The 14,143-nt window shown below is 37.6% G+C and overlaps 1 protein-coding gene across 2 annotated transcripts in view; it reads right to left on the minus strand.

Moving 5' to 3' along the window:
* SVEP1 (sushi, von Willebrand factor type A, EGF and pentraxin domain containing 1) overlaps window positions 1-14,143 on the minus strand; it is a 219,641-nt gene that overhangs the window by 133,263 nt on the left and 72,235 nt on the right. For both annotated transcript variants that reach the window (XM_032240324.1, XM_032240325.1), the window contains exons 4-6: window positions 12,076-12,234; window positions 10,739-10,918; window positions 1,748-1,927 (exon numbers count right to left, since the gene is read on the minus strand). In XM_032240324.1, coding sequence (XP_032096215.1) covers window positions 1,748-1,927; window positions 10,739-10,918; window positions 12,076-12,234 — 519 coding nt within the window. The remainder of the gene's footprint in view (window positions 1-1,747; window positions 1,928-10,738; window positions 10,919-12,075; window positions 12,235-14,143) is intronic.

Consider the following 14,143-nt stretch of genomic DNA (forward strand, 5'->3'; position numbering starts at 1 on the left):
GTATATATGAAATATATTACATTCATATATATGTAATATGTTATTTCTATTACATATATATGTAATACATATATATGTAATATGTTCTCTCCTTACATAAATTTGGAAAGGACGTAACCTAAATATATATGTATTTATATTAATATAATTAATATAAATATATATAAATTATGAAATATAAAACATAATATATAAATGATATATAAATATAAATAATTTAATATAAATACATAATTTGGAAAGAACTTAACACTTTGATAATATTTTATATAAATATTAAAATGTTCTTTTCATCTTTTAGTAACATTTTTCTGGTTTGCTTAATACAGGTTCCACACATTTCTATTTAAGTTTATTCTAACATATTTTATATTTTCCATAGATCCTTTGAATGTCATATTTTACCATATGTTCTGTTCATCATTGTATATAGGAAAACTGTTTAATATTTTTTTGAAATCTCTACTGGCAGATATATTTGGTATTCTTATGGCTTTAATGCACTCTCATTGATTAGCAGATTCACTCTGTTTTTTGGGTGGGGGATAGACTTATAGTCTCCAAATGATGATGATTTTGAATCCCAATATCTCTAATCTCATAATTTCTCACAACACTAAAGCTTAGAGAATGGTACTAAACAATGTGAGTATATTTTTCTTTTTCCAGATTTGATAAGACTATCTATTTGTCTCTCCATAAGTGGCTGCAGGTTTCAGATTGACATTTTTTATTAAATGAATTATATCAATATGAATTTTTAAAAATTTTTACTGAAAATGTGTTTTAAATGATAATGAATTTTTATGCTCCAAGCAACCATACAATTTTCTTCCAATATGATATAATGAAGTAATTTATTATATTGATAGATTACTTAATTTTAACTTCTTTTTGCAATCCTAGAATAGACTCTACTTGTTTTGGCAGACTATTCTTTTTTCAATATGGGTTGATAGTATGTTTGCTTTTATAGTTATACATAAGGTTGGTCTAGAACTTTCTATTTTTTTGGTAATAATTGTCAGTTTAACAAATAATTATAGTTTAAGAATATGAATTGGCTGGTTTTCCATTATTTGGGCCAGGCTGTATGGTATGGGAATTTCTTAGAAAAATTTTATTTTTGAATTTTTCTTGCTTATATTTTAAATTCTATTTTATTACATTATTTAAAGCTTTGCTTCTTAATTACTCTACTGCATCCCTTCTCCCTTTACAGTTCTTTTTCATTTACTTAAACAATGATTGTTATATCCTTCTTTCAATTTTTCTTGCAGTTGTTTTTTCCTTAACTTTTCAGTTGAATGTTCAGTTATTTTTATTTGTTCTTGTTTAATAATAAAGCAACTTTTAAGATTCACTGGTTCCTAGTTTTGTCCTTCCATCGAGAAGGTAAATGTAAAACAGGTCTAACAAAGCAACAGAATTATGTGGCATTTGCCTTTTTAAAGCAATCCATCCAAATTGGCCTCAATTAAAACTAAGAAAAAAATCATGGTCATTTGAAGGTATAAGCTTCTGTGAATTAGAATATAGAATTCATTGTAGAAGTTCCTTTACTAGTGGAGAGGAGTAGGACAACACATTTGTTTTTGCATCTGTAACACCTGCACCTGTACATGGGGATGTGTGTTTATTATACTCATTACCAGCTAGTGTTGAGTTCTAGGTCTTCAGAGAATACTGGAGAAATCAGAGCAGAGGAAATGAATCACCCAAGGCATTACACCTTTTAGAAACTTACCTGTGCACCGTGGTTCTGGCCCATCCCACTGGCTGTTTCCTTGACAAGTAAGCTTATCATTGCCTTCTAGTCTGTACCCTTCGTCACAGGCAACCAAACATGTTGTCTTATAGAACATTTCCCTTGTAGAACAGCTGATGCGGCCATGTTTGGGCTGGTGGAGACGAGGGCATGTTCTCACTATATAAAATGAAAACAATTAGATAACATTTCATTAAATAAGAATTAAAATAATAATTGTAAGTTTGGTAATGTCTGCACATTGCAAGCAAGACGATTTTCTTTTCTCAAAATGGCAAACGATACATAATACACCACCATCTTTTGAGTTCTTATGGTACAATTGAAAGTTCATGTTTTCCAGGTTCATCCATGTCCCTACAAAACCATCATTCTCAGCAAACTGACAGAAGAGCAGAAGATCAAACACCGCATGTTCTCACTCATGGGCGGGTGTTGAACAATGAGAACACCTGGACACAGGGAGGGGAGCACTACACACTGGGGTCAGTTGGGGGGAAATAGGGGAGGGATGGTGGGGGGTGGGGAGCTGGGGAGAGATAGCAAGGGGAGAAATGCCAGATGTAGGTGATGGGGAGGAAGGCAGCAAATCACACTGCCACGTGTGTAACTATGCAACAATTTCGCATGTTCTTCACATGTACCCCAAAACCTAAAATGCAATAAAATAAATGGGAAAAAAAAAAAGAAAGTTCATGTTTTATCAAATGCATTGCCCAAATAATATCACTGCATGTAGCCCTCTGCCCACAGGTGGGAAACTTAATCCATCTAAAGGGCCTGACCCTATATGGAAGATAGTAACTACAGATTGGAGGTGACTACAAAAGGGAGGCACCTGACACTCTTAGCCGGGCTTTTCCTGTGAGTTTTTCAGGCTACATTCCAACAAAAGGAAGAGGTCTTATCCAGGACAGAGATTTTAGATTCATGATCAGCTTGGTTCGTAGACCTCATGGTCATATGCTAGGCCTTCTAATAGTGTTAGCCTCTGCAAAACTGCCCAACTTCTGCAATCTTCAGTTCCATTATTCTACTGTCTAATGCAACTCTTGTTCTTCTAGCTTTTTCACTTCTCCTTCCCACATGTATTCCTGCCAATCATAGTTCATGATGCTAATCTGGACTTATGCATTAATATCAGTTTGTTTATTTTTGTTGCTGTGGTAGAGACTTATAGTTGCCTAACCAATAGCTATTCTTGCCAGTTTTATCAAGCATAGTAATATGACCCGCGAGAAGATTACAACTCTCTACCTCAACTAATCAGATACGCTAATATTGAGCAGGACTTCTCAGAAAGCTTTTTGAAGAGGGCCGTCTCAACTGAGAGAGTACTTCTTTCCCTTATCTGCTTCCCTCTCCTTTTCTTCCACAATACAGACATCAGGAATGGTAGCCCAGCATACTAAAGTATAAGTATATGATACTATGGGAATGTATCATGCACCATGATTGTAAAACAAAAAGTATAGGAAATCCGGGTCTCTTATAACAGTGGATCACCTACTTCTGTCCTTCTAGTTGAAAGAAAATGAATCCTCAATTGGCATAAGACATTGTTATTTGGGTCCATGATAGTAGCTATACACAATTTCTAATTCCTTCTGCCCAGCATCCATGACCTTTTCCTTTGTTAAATTTTTAGGGAAAGCTCTTTCCCCTCTCTTGTCTCATTGGATGTATGTGTGCTCCAAATGTGCTCAGGGTTAAAGCATATATCTAGGAGCACATTCTCCTGGCCAGAGAAGTGAGCAGGCACAACTGGTGACATAGTTTTCTTCACCTTCTTTGAATTCACCATGAGAAAGCAGTAGGAAGGATATTCACTAAACTGTGAATGCTGAAAATGCCCCCACACCTCAGCCAGCCTCAACATCACCATCAGAAAAGGTGCCATCGGGTACCCAGAGAAACCTGCATTTCTGCAGTTCTGCCACCTTTGAGTCTCTGTCCTCAACACTACATCAGAGAAGCCACAGGAGAGCACTCACACCACTCCAGCCTCTGCAGATTCCCAAACGATGTCTGTACTCTGAGTTTTCCTAGTAAGAGTCCCCAACTGCCCATTGAAACCCAAAAATGTGTGTTAGAGTCCATTTCCATTAATTCAATCATGCCCTATTCCTGTTGATGGCAATCTCTTAGAAAGCCCAAGGCTCCCTAGTCATCCCCCATCCACCAGGCTTATCCACATACAGCTATGATCCAAATCTATCCCCACAGACCCTTGCACCTGCCCTGTGGAATAATGATCAGTTTCAGTAAATCCCCTCATACCCTAAACTTCCTTTTGAGCTACTTTTTCCTACACTTTATTACCCTAATGAAAATTGCGTTGTCCCTATAACAGGGACTGGAGGTGAAGAGGTATCTCTGTTGCTCCTTATTATCTTCCCAGATCATTCTCTCTCCTTCCTTCCCAAAAAACTTCCAGCTCCTTTGAAGTATCATATTATTTATCCAACATCTTTTAAATTCTCTCTCTGTCTCTCTCTCTCTCTCTCACACACACACACACACACACACACACACACACACCCTTTAATGATTTCCATAGCTATGTAAATGATCATTCCGGCATCCTGGAGTCATATTCCTGATCTCTTCTTTTCTAACAACCATGTCCTTCACCTTATCTCAGTTCCTACAATTGCCATGCCCTCTAGACCTCACTGTCACCAGTCCAAGTTTCCTAGTCTCTGACAATCACCTCTTACCTTCCTGGATCGCTCCTTCAAGTGCTTCAACTCCATCAGTTTCCACACCCTACAGGAGCCTTTGATCTATCCTGTTCCATTCCTCCTCTTCAGAGAAAACCATCTAGAAAGAGTTTATAATCTTGTCCTACACTTCTTTTCCTCTAGTTCTTAGATTTTCTCCATTCAGGGATTCCAAGCAGGGGAAGGAGGGAGGAACGTAAAGTAGAAAAGAAAAGCTGTGAAGAAGGGAGGGGAGGAGAAGGGAAAGAGAAAAGGAGAGGAAACACAGGTGTAGGAGAGGAAGAGGAGTGGAGAAGAGGAAGAGCAGGGCAAGGGAAGGGGAAGTCAGAGTAGGAAGAGAGGGTAGAGTAGGGGGAGGGGAAAGAATAAACAGAGAATAAGAAAGAGGAAGATGGGGAAGCTGTCAAGACCAATGGAAAATGCACTCTCTCAGTCAGAAGGCATGCACATTCATCATGAACAGAGACTGGAGAGGAAAAGAGAGTCAGTGCCTGTTGAATATACCAAAAGATGGGCACATATATTCATCTTGATAGATTGTAGATAGAATCCTACAAGCACTGGGCATCATAGTACAAAAGATAGAAATAACCCCTACAAAAGAATAAAGTTCCATTTCCTCTCAGAGGGCACTTGTAACAATCTCTAAAGATTTTTGAAGAAAACATTTGGAACTCAAGAATTTTATTGAGACTCTGGGTGGGATATATATTTTCTTCTACTTTTCTGCATTCGCCAATTGTTCATACCATGCATGTATTTATTTATGTTGAAGACAACCTTAAAATAACAGGAAAGGAAGCTGAGGGTAAAATGTTCAAGTGCGTATTCAACTGAAGTCATTGTTGGAATTTATTCCACAGGACCCCATTCAAATTATATTAATCAGCAGATCATAAATATTGTGTGCATTAAATAAAAGTTTAGGATCAATTATTCTTTAGTGAAAATGCAAGAGTTAGATTAAAGATTAAATCATAAACTCTAGCCTCTTTTATACCTGGAATGGTTTGGACAAAAGTCAAGTATTAATAAAAAATGACTAGAAACATTTTGCCTTCCATGTTTTAATTTTTCCTGAATGTGCCCATTACACAAATAGAATCTTTATTGTGTCTATCAAGTGCATGGAACCATTTTGTCTTCTGCATTTTAACTTTCACTGAGTGTGTCCTTCACGTGTAGCACAATGCTAAGTGTGAGGTGGGATTAAAAGGTGAGTCAGATAAATACTGATGTATAAAATCTGGAAAACCATATTAAACAATGTTTTGGCTTCAACAAACTGCCGAGATGACTCTACATTTCCTAATCTGAGACAAAATGGATTTATTACTGATAATAAATTAGAGTTGGTGCCTCATACAACTGCAAATTATACTGCTTCTCAAATGTTGGTTTTAATAAACTTCCATTGCTCTCCAGTGAAAACAAAGCATATGCAATAATTTCTATATAGTCCTTAAACATTTTATACTCTTTTTCACTCCAAAATGACTACTTAATACCATTTTAATAGGAACACACTTCTTAAAGAATTTTCAACTTATTTTTTTTTCATTTCAACAAGCCAAAAAATCCTAATATTTCTTGACTTACATTTATGTTAACACAATCCCTAAATATTTATTTGGTCTTTGTAGAAAACAGCAAGAGAACAGTCTACTTGACGTAGACAATGTAAGAAGCTACTCTGGTTCCCATTTTAAAGACTAATCAGATTTTTTTTCCCAGACACATGCTTCCTGTTGGTTTCCAAATTGTGATAGTATCTATTACTGAAAATAAAATAAATCTGATGTTAAATGTAAGGTTCTCATGGTTTGAATCTTTCTTCTCAGGTTTAGTTAGTTAAGACTGAGGAACCACAAAATAATCCTTTCCTGTTTAGAAAGAAATGCAGAATTCAGATGCAACTGAAAATGAGTATAAGTGCTTTAAGAAGACTACATAGGAAAAATGAGGATCAGAAGTTAGCAATTACTCGTCAACATCCACAAAAACATTAACAACGTAACACGACATTTGTAAAAGGCTTTAGATTTTATGCAAGTCTTCCATTTCTGCTTTAATCTTGCAAATATTCTTGAGAAAATATAACAAAAATTATTCACTGTTCCTATAATTAAATCTGTAAAAATATACTACTTTCTCCATACTACAAACCAGGAAACAGAAATTAATTCCTACTCAACTGGCATATTTCATTGAATCCCCCTTGTAAGACACAGCATTCTTTTATGAGCCACTAATGAAGAAACAATAATGCCAAGTAAAGGGTTTGCTGCCACTGATTTTAAGATGCATCTCCATTTTAGCATTGTTAAAATGTTTTAAAAATGTATTTCAGATTTAGCAAAATATGGTATGTGTTTCGTAGAACAGTATCTCATGTAACTAAATTCATTAAGCATTAGTGGAAGTGTAAGGGCCTGGGCAAATATCTTCATTCAGTACAACTGGTAGGTTAGTAGTAGCTTTGGTGGCGAAGTTGAATTGTAGCATCTCTCCTTATTCTGTTTTAAATTATTTAATCTATACTGGAATTGCAATTGAAATTACATAAAAGAGAACAAGCATGCTTTTTTTGTAAGGGTCTCATTCTGTCACCCAAGCTGTAGTGCAGTTGTGCAATGATGGCTCACTGCAGCCTCCAACTCCTGTGTTCAAGTGATCCTCCTGCCTCAGCCTCCTAAGTAGCTGGGATTACAAGCTTGTGCCACCACACTCATGCATGCTTTTTAATATGAAGTGACAGAAGCAGGTCATCAATGTATATACTGTATTTATCAATGTACATCAATGTATACATTTATCAATAAGTGTATTTGTTACACTCAAGTTTTCATTCATTCACCAAAGGGATCATCAATGATTGAAGGGCAAAAATACATTCTGTGCTCATAATGAATTCAGTTTAGCAGAGGGAGTAGACAAGCTAATTACTAATAAAAGTGTGGTGCTTCGTATTGTGACAAGTTAGTTAACACTGGGAAACATGTTTCCCAGAATCCCTTTATTGTGGTTCCAAGTTAGGGTTGATCAAAAAAGGAACTTGCACTTAATTTTGGAAGGCAGAAGTGAGGAAGGGGTCATTGTCGTCAGAGTCAGTGATAGAAAAATGCAGCAATGCCCAGGGGCTTCCAGCTTGGCCTTGATTGCCTCCATTCCACACCCCTACTGCTGATCCTATGACCAGTGGCGGCCCCATGTTCATTGCAGGGTTCTTGGCTTCAGAGCCACAGGGGCTGCACAGAGGTAAAGCTTCTCTTAGAGCTTCCATGAGTTACTCCTTAGCTATTCCACTTCAAAAGGTGGGCAGGCTTGGTTTCTCAAGTTGACTTGTCAGGAACTCCTCTGGTCCTCCTATTTGTCTTCTGTTTCCAAGCTCCTTCTACAATTGTGTAAGGTCCAATTCCTGAAATAAATCCCTCATTCCATAACATGCACGGTGACTGTGCTTCCCTGATGGACCCTGACACCATAGCATAAGAAACATAACGAGGGGCGGGGGCAGGTCTGCAGATGCATATGCAGAGGTCACCCCATTCAGGTGGAGGAGGTTGGTGACAGTGGAGGGTTGAGAGGACCCACGGCAAAGGCAGGACCAGGCTGCGGGGGCAGCTTGTGAAGGGCCAGCTTCCTGAGAGAGCATGGCTATTTCTCACAGCTTTAGGGTCAGATGCAAAGCTTGGTTATGGAGGGTGGAGGCTCAAGAGGCAGGGGCCAGACCTCATCCTGAAAGGGCAGTCTTCTCTGATTTTCTCACTCCTCTTTGGAACACTACGAAGCAGCAAGTTAAAATGTAATATTTCCTACCCTCTACCATAAGGTGTTTGGAAGAAGGGGTAGAGATTTTATACAGAACTTAAAACTATTGACTTCACAAGAATATATTTTACAGGTTTTTAAGGATTCATTTTTTCAGTAATCATATGTGGCTTTTTACCATTTAAGACTGCATGACTGAAAATGTCTTTCCTTTGCCTTCACACATGAACAGTAGCTTGTCTGAGTTTAGAAATCAAGGGTCTATTCTCTTCCCTCAGAATCCTGGCAACATGATCATTTTCTGATATTGAGAATGGTCAACAAAGGGGCCTAAGGCTAATACGATTCTTTCTCTTTGGTAGGTAATGTTGTTTCCAACTACGAAATGGACACAGTTTTCTATTTTTCTAGGGCATTCAGAAAATTTACTAAGATTATTTCCAGACATAAATCTGTTTTTAATAATTTCTTCTGGCACTTACTAAGTGATTTTAAACTGTATATCCAAGACTTGGGTTGTGAATATTTTCAAAATGTCAGCTAGGGGATGTATCCTTAGATCTTCTTCTTCTTTTTTAGGCTGGAGTGCAGTAGCATAGTCTCGGCTCACTGCAACCTCCGCCTCCCAGGTTCAAGCAACTCTCCTGCCTCAGCCTCCCAAGTAGCTGGGACTATAGGCATACACCACCACGCCCAGCTAATTTTTGTATTTTTAGTAGACGCAGGGTTTCACCACGTTGGCCAGGATGGTCTCGATCTCATGACCTCTTATCTGCCTGCGTCGGCCTCCCAAAGTGCTAGAATGACAGGTGTGAGCCACCGTGCCTGGCTATCCTTAGATCTTCTACTGGTGCCTCCTCCATTCCATTCTCTCTCTGGTTTCCTAATATGAAAAGAGTCTATCTCCTGTGACTATTCTCATGTTTCTTTATTCTTTCATATTTTTATCTCTGGATTTTTTTGATTGACTTTCAAATGAATTTCTTGAGTTGGTTTTCTAATGTATTAATTTAACTTTTAACTAGGTCCATTCATTGTGTCAGTAACTTTTTTTTTTCCTTCTAATAAATATTTTTGCTCTCACATTTCTTCCATTGCTTGGAATCCTGGCCTTATTTTAGCAACGTTGTTGCCTTTGAATCTTAGAGATTCCGTTTTTCTTTCTTTTCTGTCAGGTCTCTTTAGTTCAATCTACCAATTCTCTTCAGTTTTCCTTGTCTTTTGAGGATACCATGTAGGACAATTTACATTTATTGATGAGTTCTGGTTTCCTAATATGATACCTAATAAATTGTTACCAACACGGATGTCTCCTGGGATTCACACATGATCTTGAAGTCATGAATAGGTGGTTTTCCCTTATGAATATGGATGCCAAGAAAAGACCAGAAGACAGAACTGCTTATCTTAATCCAGTGGTCCAGCTGATGTGTAGGGTTTTGGAGCAGTCAAGTCCTCAGCAAAGTGTTCTGCCAAAAAAATGACTAGGGGATGTAGTGGGAGTGAGGTTGCCAGATTTAGTAAAACACAAACCAACAAAATAGGACATCCAGTTAAATTTAAATTTCAGAAAATCAACAAATAAATTTTTAGTATAAGTAGGTTCCAAATCTTGCAGGAGACATACATATACTAAAATATTATTTGTTTATCCAAAATTCAAATTTAACTGGCATCTTGTGTTTCATCTGGCAACCTTAGGTAGGGAGCAGATACTGTATTGAGAAACTTTATGGGCAGGGATTCTGGTAGAGGTCCTGAAGTCCCTTGACTTGCCCCCTCTTACCTTTTCTTAAGTATCCTCCCCTTCCAATCCTACTTGTAAACCTTAGGAAGTTGGCTGTGTGAGAATTATAAGAAGCAGGAAAGTAGGTCCTGGAGATGGCAAGTGGAGGCAGATTGAGGCATTATTTTATTATTATTATTATTGCTTCTCTGTATTTGACATGGGAGCCTCAGCTTCTATTGGTGGTGCCCACTTTCTATTGGCCTGGGTAGACTCCTTGGGCTCTCACTTTGGCAAATTCTCTACTTTCTGTAACAGGTAGTCTTGCCCAAGTGAAGGCTGGAGATTACAAGTTGGCTAACTGCTTCTATTGTAGGATACTTGTGTGATTCCTTAAACCCTACCATTCCAGGAGGCATCAAAGTTTCCACTATGATTATTCTAAACTCTCCTTTACACCATGTCTTGGAGGCTTGAAATTTGAGGTTTGGGGTAACCTGTCCCTTTACTTCCCAGGCAAACCTTTTTTCTTGCTTGTTCATAAAAGGGATATAAAAGGCATAGTTTACAATTATGTGGTCAATTGAACTTGGTAGTTTCAATTTCAAATTTCTTATAATTTTTTTCTTTCTGTAGTGTGTGGTCTATGAAATCCAAAAAGAAATGAAGAATTGACTGGTTCACTAGAGTTTAAATCAAAGAAATCAAGCAAGACAATGAACAAACAACGTAAATTGGCAGTCTGCATACCTCTGCAGTAGCTCTCTGAACCGGACCACAAACCATTAGGTAGACACAAGAGGATGCTGCTTCCCACAAGGTCAAATCCAGGGTGACATCGGACCCCACAGGCTGCATTGAAGTGGTTGTTGCAAGTGTTTTGGATAAAGTAACCATTTTCAGGAGGCTTCAGGGCAGGGCAGTGGACAACTTACATTTACAAAAATAAAATAAAAAAGCCAAGTTAGCCTTTCGTCTATGACATATCCTGTTTTTTTAAAAAAAATTTTTTTTGTTGTTCAAGAGGGCATTTATGCACATGTGTCAATTGCCTATAGCATTTCCGTTTATGGCATTTGGATTTTCAAGTACATATTTGGAAGAAGAACCCTTATATCTGATTCCTATTAGGTACTAACTTCTGATTAAATTTTAAATACAAACTAAATATTATTTTTTAAGCTTTAAAAAATTTTATTTTGGGCCAGACACGGTGGCTCAAGCCTGTAATCCCAGCACTTTGGGAGGCCGAGGCGGGTGGATCACGAGGTCAAGAGATCGAGACCATCCTGGTCAACATGGTGAAACCCCGTCTCTACTAAAAATACAAAACATTAGCTGGGCATGGTGGCGCGTGCCTGTAATCCCAGCTACTCAGGAAGCTGAGGCAGGAGAATTGCCTGAAGCCAGGGGGCGGAGGTTGCGGTGAGCCAAGATCGCGCCATTGCACTCCAGCCTGGGTAACAAGAGCGAAACTCCGTCTCAAAAAAAAAAAAATTATTTTGATATCTACAGGAATATGAGATATTATACTTCTAGAACTTTATATGTCATTAGATATTTCCCTCTTGACTAAGGTAGAACAAAATAAAGAACAAATAAAGTCAGCAAAGTATATGTGCGACAAACTCCAAGAGCCACAGCTTCCTGCACGTGGTATACACTATTTAAATATTTTTAATTTTTGATAGGAATAATATTGAGACTCTTTTACTTATAAAAATAGATTATTTCAAAGATAAATGTGACTATCACCAGAGCCAAAATGAGCTCATTTTTATTCAAATTTGTTGTTAAAATTGTAGTTTTTCTTTTTTTTTGATGAATTTTAAATGTTTTCCAAGTGCTAAGCCTTTCTGATTTCAAGGTGATGTTATTCCTAGCATCTCAGTTCTCCTTTCTCTGGAGCAGGATAGGGATGTGTTCCATGATAAGAATGTTATAAAAGCAAATCATCCCCCCAAAAATATGATTAGAGGAAAGAACATTAAAGATCATTCTAAATGAGTTGGATGCAAATACCAGCACTATTTCTCTCAGAAAAAACCGCTTTTATATTTCCCATTTTCCAACAGTGGGAGACTCACGTTCACAGGTCTGGCCAGATGCTCTATATCCCTCTCTGCAGACACAGTCTTCAGGGGATGTGCTTCCAGGTAGAGAGGTGTGATTTTCATCAGGACATGGAATGCAAGTGCTGATTCCTCCTGGTGAACCTTCAGGTTTGTATGTCCCTGATGGGCAAGCTGTGGGCAGACAAGCCAGAGAATCCATGTTATGTGGCATATCAGCTGGTAATTAACAAAACGTTTGAAATTAACAAGGGAGAGACACCCAAACAATAGCTTTCCATAAAAATAGTAATATAGGCTGGGTGTGGTGGCTCATGCCTGTAATCCTTGCACTTTGGGAGACTGAGGTGGGTGGATCACCTGAGGTCAGGAGTTTGAGACTAACCTATATGACAAAATCCCATCTCTTAAAAAAAAAAAAAAAAAAAAAAAAAAAAAAAAAAAAAGTTTGCTGGGCATGGTAGCATGCACCTATAATCCTAGCTACTCAGGTGGCTGACAGGAGAATCACTTGTACTCAGGAGGTGGAGGTTGCAATGAGCCAAGATTGTACCACTGCATTTCAGCCTGGGCAACAAGAGCAAACTCTGTCTCAACAGCAGCAATAACAACAAGAAAATGAAAAAGAAATGGTAATATAATTCAAGCAAAAAGAGAAACCAACTTTTTTTTTTTTTAAAGAATGATGTCATTTGTTATTTGCAAGGTATGAAGTTGGCCTCTTGTGTCCCACAATTAGTTTCAAATACAACACAACACGGAATGAAATGTCTGGGCTGATTTGTAGGGAAGTTCAAAATAGCAACGTATATTAAGTCACTAGGAGGAATCAATGATCCTCAACAGATAAACAACCTTGAAAAGGATGATGTACCTACAGCCCATCTCCCCCATCCTATGCAGCTCACCTCTACCACCGAGTCCCAGCCCCTCTTGTAGAAAAGGAGAATAACTGCAGGTATGCAAAAAGCACTTAGCCCATTGTTTCTGTTCAAAGACCTTGAGAAAGGATGAGGAGAAAGTGTAGAGCCTGAAGGACATAATCCTACTGACAGAAATTAGGTCCTTTGAAAAAAAAAGAACTAAAGATCCTGCTCTTCCTAGGCTCAGGAAAAAAAAGATTAAAAGCAGAATCTAATTAACCTTGCTTCAAATCTCTCTTCTGCATAGACAATGTAGTTTCGAATTTGTAACTTAATCCCTCTGGACTTATGCATCTGTAAAATAATTTAAATTTCAGAAATTTAATAATAGAGAAATTGTGGAATCAACAGACTTGCAATGCTCAGTTAAGCCAATTAAATGTGGTACAGTCCCAGGGTACATTTTATTATTAAAGAACAGTTGCAACCAAGCAATGTGCATTTATGTGGGGATATTTTATCAGTTATTGGAAATAAAGAGTGAATTTAATACTGTTGATAAGATACAAACCTAAAATAAGCTAGATAGACAAGTTAAAAATAATTGAATGTACAAAGATATGTTAAATATTTGAAATTGGCTGGACACACCCATAATCCTAGCACTCTGGGAAGCTAAGGCAGGTGGATCACTTTGAGTTCAGGAGTCCAAGACTGGCCTGGGCAACATGACAAAACTCCATCTCTACAAAAAATGTAAAAATTAGCCAGGCAGAGTGGCATGTGCCTGTAGCCTCAGCTACTTGGAAGGCTAAGGCTGGAGGATAGCTTGAGCCTGGGAGGTGGAGGTTGCGGTGAGCTGAGATCAAGCTACGACACTCCAACTTGCGCTACAGAGCAAGAACCTGTCTAAAAAAAAAAACCCAAAAAATAAAAAACAATAAAATAAATATGTGAAATTATCTTGATGAGGCAAACAAATTACTGTCTTAAGGAGGAATAGAAAATACACAAAAAGCTCTAATACATAAAAACTATGAACACTTCAATAGAACAATTCACAAGGAACAAGAACTGGAAATGTACCAAGGAAAAAATGTAGCAAACAATCCTAGGACAAACTGTTTATCTTCAATGATATTTTTAAATGTGAATTAATGGCTACCTTTAAATGTGGCAATTTTTTAAAAATGTGACAAAATTTTAAAAGGATGTGAATG

This window comes from Sapajus apella, unplaced genomic scaffold (assembly GCF_009761245.1).
Source record: "Sapajus apella isolate SASKATOON/1434 unplaced genomic scaffold, GSC_monkey_1.0 scaffold46, whole genome shotgun sequence".
In the NCBI taxonomy this organism is placed as follows: domain Eukaryota; kingdom Metazoa; phylum Chordata; class Mammalia; order Primates; family Cebidae; genus Sapajus; species Sapajus apella.